This window comes from Psittacula echo (assembly GCF_963264785.1).
Source record: "Psittacula echo genome assembly, chromosome: 4".
Classification (NCBI taxonomy): Eukaryota; Metazoa; Chordata; class Aves; order Psittaciformes; family Psittacidae; genus Psittacula; species Psittacula echo.
Window position 1 is genome coordinate 108197073 of NC_137738.1, and position 5309 is coordinate 108202381.

General features: G+C 55.2%; 1 protein-coding gene across 1 annotated transcript; it reads right to left on the reverse strand.

The window, feature by feature from the left end:
* Positions 1-277: 277 nt before the first annotated feature.
* Positions 278-3894, reverse strand: POMC (proopiomelanocortin; the record flags this gene model as incomplete). The annotated part of the gene is made up of 5 exons (XM_080615957.1): positions 278-904; positions 1565-1753; positions 2910-2985; positions 3413-3545; positions 3792-3894. 5 exons carry the CDS (start codon positions 3892-3894, stop codon positions 278-280), a joined length of 1128 nt encoding a protein of 375 aa, XP_080472083.1.
* Positions 3895-5309: the final 1415 nt, after the last annotated feature.

Here is a 5309-nt window from a genome sequence, read left to right on the forward strand (position 1 = left end):
TATCATTTACAGTATTGTACAGCTCAGTGAGAATACCAAAACCATCCGGCGCACTCCGAACTGGGCATCATCCCTGCTCCCTGCACATGTCCAGTGGGAGCAGCGAAGCAGTGGATGGCTGTATCCCTAACCTGTTCCCACCCAGCAGAACCCGGGAGCAGACCCCTTGGGAGTACTACTTAAGAAGGACACAACGAGCGATCTCTAAGTGAAACACATGCCAGCGGGACACTAAAGCTATGGGAGGGGTTTGGGACGCCCCTCGGGCTCTCCCCCATCACTGCCCCTTCTTGTAGGCGCTCTTGATGATGGCGTTTTTGAAGAGAGTCACTAGAGGGGTCTGGCTGTGCTCCGAGGTCATGAAGCCCCCGTAGCGCTTGTCCTTCGTGGGGGTGTGCCAGCGGAAGTGGTGCATGCGGTACGAGCCGCCGTTCTTCTTCTCCTCCTCCTGGCCTTCCTCCTCTTCCTCCTCAGGCGGTGCCCCGGTGCTGTCGAGCACCAGCTCCCGCCTGAACTCCAGTGGGTAGCTCTCGGCTGATTCTTCCTCCACCCCATTGGGGTAAACCTTGATGGGTCTCCTCTTGCGTCCCACTGGCTTTCCCCAGCGGAAGTGCTCCATGGAGTAGGAGCGTTTGCCTTCCTCCCGCTCCAGCCCGATTCCCTGCTCTTCCTCGCGGCGGGACAGCGGGATGGCGGGCAGGGATGCAGGGGGTGGGTTGCTCCCCGTGGCCTCCTCCCGTTTGTGCCCCCCACCGCTGCTGCTGTTCCTCCGGCCAAACTTGTTCCATCGGAAGTGGCTCATGACGTACCTGCGGATGCTCTCGGAGAGGGGCTGGAGGTGCCCGTTGCCCGGGTAGACGGGTGCCTCGGCTGACAGGTCGGCTCTACACGCTGCAGCACATGTCTGCACGGGGGTGAGATGTGCAGGAGGGGTTTGCAGGGGAGCTGCTTGCATGGAGCAGGATCTGTCACAAGATGGTTTCATGCCTGTGCCCTGCTGAGGTCCTCATGCGGGTGCCACCCCCTTGGTCCCCACCACCCTCTGCAGCACCCTTGGGTGGAGGTAAAGCAGATACCCAAGCTGCTGGTTCATACAATAGGATGGTTTGGATTGGAAGGGACCTTAAAGCTCATCCAGTTCCAACCCCCCTGCCATGGGCAGGGACACCTTCCACTAGACCAGGTTGCTCCAAGCCCTGTCCAACCTGGCCTTGAACACTGCCAGGGATGGGGCAGCCACAGCTTCTCTGGGCAACCTGTGCCAGGGCCTCACCACCCTCATAGGGAGCAACTTCTGCCTAAGATCTCATCTCAATGTCCCCTCTGTCAGTTTAAATGCTGCAGGCTCAAAAACTTCCTTTAGCATCATCCCCCAGTGCGAAGCCGAGGCACGATCACACTGAAACCTGCAGGTTCAGGGTCCAAAGCATTCCCTAACATTGATGCGATTAATTCCATGGTTTCGGCATCCCCATCCCCTCCTCCCCCAATCCACCCTGGGGTCCCTGGTGATAGGGGTTCAGAAAGCAAAGCAAACGGATGCAGTGCCCATCCCCAAGCTTACCAAAACACCGGCCTCGCTGGTGATGTCCTGGCATTTGCTGCTCTCCCAGCAAGGGCTGATGGCACCAGTGGGGTGCCAGAGCAGCAGCCCCACCACCATGGGCAGGCAGCTCCACAGCATGCTCCGCATCCTGGCTGGGGGCTCACACAGGGGATACAAGGGGCTGAGGGCCCCAAAACTGTGCACAAACTATGGGGAAAAACCAGAAAAATAGAAAAAAATCACCCTTTTCTTGTTCAGGAGATTCTGTATTGATTCCTTTGATGCACCCACCTTAGCCTTTTCCTTCTCTATGCTACTTCTGTTGGGGTTGCAGGAGTAGGGTCCCCTCCTATGACACCAACCTGCCTTCCCCAGCCCTACCCTTTACCAGAGCTGCAGCTTTCCCCGGGAGATACCTTAGTGCTGCAAACCCTTCATTCTTCAAAGCTTTCCTCCCGCTTCAAGCTCCTTGAGTAGAGGTGCTCTTGCCCACACCCCAGGAGTATGGGGCTGATTTTGCTGGAGGAGAAACTGAGGCATGGGAAAGGGAAGGGAACACCTGAAGCTGTCTCTTGCATCACTGTGCTCCTGCTCAGCTGCTCCAAGTAATGGAAAACGTTCCCTTCCTGCATCTTCCTTTTGCATTCTGAAGCAAAAGGCATCTCTCTGGAGCCTGGATCTTTTGTCACTGCTCCCCCAGGTGACAGCCCGTCAGCGGGGATTGCTGCTGCCTCCTAAGAACCCCATAAAGGTGAGTGATGCTGCAAGGGGAGCGTATTAGGGAGCTGTCTTCAGGTTTCATCCTTCACCAACACTTGCTGCTTGCAAGCTGATTCCTCTAAAAAATATGTGCTCCCTCCTACCCTGCCCTGCCATGCCCCTGGAGCGGCCGCAGAACTCCTGCGTGGTGGGACACACAACATAAGTAGTACTAAATTAGCATTAGAAGAGCAGGGCATGAGTATTTTACATTAGATAATATTGAAGTGGCTTTTGTGAAGGGCTATGGCCAGTGCTGGTGGTGTTTGGGATGTGGTGTATGCCAGGGGCTGCCAACATTAACCTGGATCCAGCCAAAACCTGGGGGTTGAAGTGGCCATGGCTGCTGTGTCACCAAGGATGAGGTTGGGGTCAGTTCCTGGTTGCCCATGGGACCTAGCTCCAGGGTACCCAAGGATGCCCAGGTTGCTTTCCCTCTGCAAACCCCACCTCTTTCCCAAGCAGCTGCATTTAACTCAGGGTGGACACACATTTCACCTCCCCCCGTGCTCTATGGGAGGAAAACTCATCCCGTATTGAAAGGAAATAATAGAAGAAAAATCTGGTTTTGGCCCAAAGCGTGTGTCTGGAGGGGAGAGCTGACCCTTCCCTCTGGTGCAACAGCTGCCAGGTCAAGCCTGGATGCAGGGGGACTTTCTTCAGCAGCAGGAAAAAGGACCCTGATGGGTGTGACAGCAAACAGCAATTCAGAAAGGGACGTAAAACAGCGAGACAGCTCAGATTCAAACATAAAGGTTGTCTTTCTGTCTTTTGCCTGAATTTGAAGGTATCATTGCCTGGGATCCCCCAGCACAGCAGCCCTGATGGTCTGGGCAGTAACACATGAACACCCAATAGTGCAAATAAACCTGATGGTGAATGGAGGTGAGGGGGCAATAAGCCAGGGGCAGGGAGGGAAGGGGATGTGTTATTGCCCATCCCTTACTGGGAAGCCCTCCTCCATCACAACCTGTAACCCCCCTCTGCCGCGACCCATACCCACCATTCATCAAACCTATATTTTCCCAAACTTCCTTTCCCTCCCCAGGCACCCCAGAACGCACCAGGGAGCCCCATAGAGCTGGGTCACTGGTTTTCGGGGCTTACCTGTGGCTGGGGTGGGAGCCTGCCCGCTGCCACCGCACACCTTCCGTCCCCCTCTGCTGAGCGCTCCCGGAGAGCATCTGCCACTCGGCCGCTGGTCCGGGCGGGCTTTTATACCTGATCACATCCACCGCTTCTGCCGGAGGGAAGGGGAGGCCGCGGGGGGGCGAGAGGGACCGTTCCAGGTACGAAAGATGAGCAAGCGACAGGCGTGCTCCGGATCCAGCCCCGCGGCAGGGGGGGTGTAGGGTGTGTGTGGTGGGGGAGATTAACATCGCCTTGCGAAACAGACAGCAAAGTTTTCTTGATGCTGCTGCTAATTGATTTTGCAGCTTTGGAACTGGAATGGGGGGGTGTGGATGGAAAGTCCTGCACCAGGTACCCGGCGGCCCCGACCACAGCGGATTTGGTACGGGTTGTTTGTTACTGGTGTGCAGGACAGGAGCATCCATCACTTTATGGGCTCCAGCGTGGGAGGGCTTCATGCTCCGATGGGTGCTGAGGATTTGGGGTTGTCTTTCCATGGGATGAAAGGGGATTTGTTTAAAAGCAAATGTCTCAGGGTGGCAGTGGATCCTCAGCGTGGGCAGGGTGGGTGCAGCAGTGGGTATCTCTGCCTGATGTGCCAGGGAATCCTTTGGCCTCTGGCTTTGAGGAAAGAAGTAGTGGGAGAGTGTTTTCCAGCCTGGAATGGCTTTTCTGGAGCACGGACGGTTTACATGGCTTGGCCAAGCTCACTGCTCCCTTTCTGTGCACAGCAAACCCTGGCCTCTCCACTCCATTCAAGCTGGACCAGCTTTGGGCTGCAGATGTTTTCCCTGTTGCACAGCAGCCCAAAGCCCAGCAGAACTCGTGTTCTGTCGAGTTGGCCTTGGCAGCTCTATATATAAGAGCCGTTGCAAGCTCAATGTGAGTGAACAGTGTGCAGCTTCAGCAAAGAAAGACAGCAGGATGCTGGAGAGCATCAGAAAGGGCATCACCAGCAGAGATAAAGATGTCGTTGTTCCACTCTACTCAGAGCTTGTCAGGCCACACTGGGAATACTGTGTGCAGTTTTGGTCCCTACTGTACAAAAAAGATGTGGATGGGCTGGAGAGGGCCCAGAGAAGGGCCACAAAGATGAGCTGATAACTAGGCAGCCGTGTGAAGAAAGGCTGAGAGAGCTGGGCTTGTTCAGCCTGGAGAAGAGAAGGCTCAGGGGAGATCTTATCCCCATGTCCCAGTATTTAAAGGGTGGCTACAAAGATGGAGATTCCCTTTTTACAAGGAATTCCATGGAAAAGACAAGAGGTGATGGGCACAAGTTGCTCCCAGGTGATGGCACCAGTCCTCAGCTGTGCACCAGGATCAGGGGATGATTTCAATATTATAAAGTCTTTTTTTCCATCTCTGGGCTTATGCAGGTGGGGAAACACATGTGCATTGGGATTTTCCATCCCCAGGATGTAATGTCAAGGTGGCCTTGAAGGCTGGACCATCCTCCTGGAGCCCCTAACACTGATGTGTGTTGGGTTTGGGCTCAGGCAAGAGCTATACATGGAATGTGAGCATCCCTCCCTCCTGCCTGCAGGAAACACAGCGGTTGATCTGCATGCTTAGGGGAAGACAAACCGCAGGGCACAGCAAAGCCACACTTGAAGGTTTGCCCATGATCTTATCAGCAGGGAGCAGATGTGGTCCTGCCTTGGGCAGGTAAAGGATTTGCTCCTGTTTTACTCAGCACAGTCTTCTGAAGGGAAAGAGGCCTCCCAGGGAGAGCAGCCCACAACCAGGACACTGGAGCTGGAGGGACCCAGGATGCAGATGCTCCATCCTGCAGGGATTTCCTCTGGAGATGCTCCTCTCTTCCCAACAGCCAGGGAAGAGGCTGAGGTAAACAAAAAGAAGGTGGGTTGTCCTT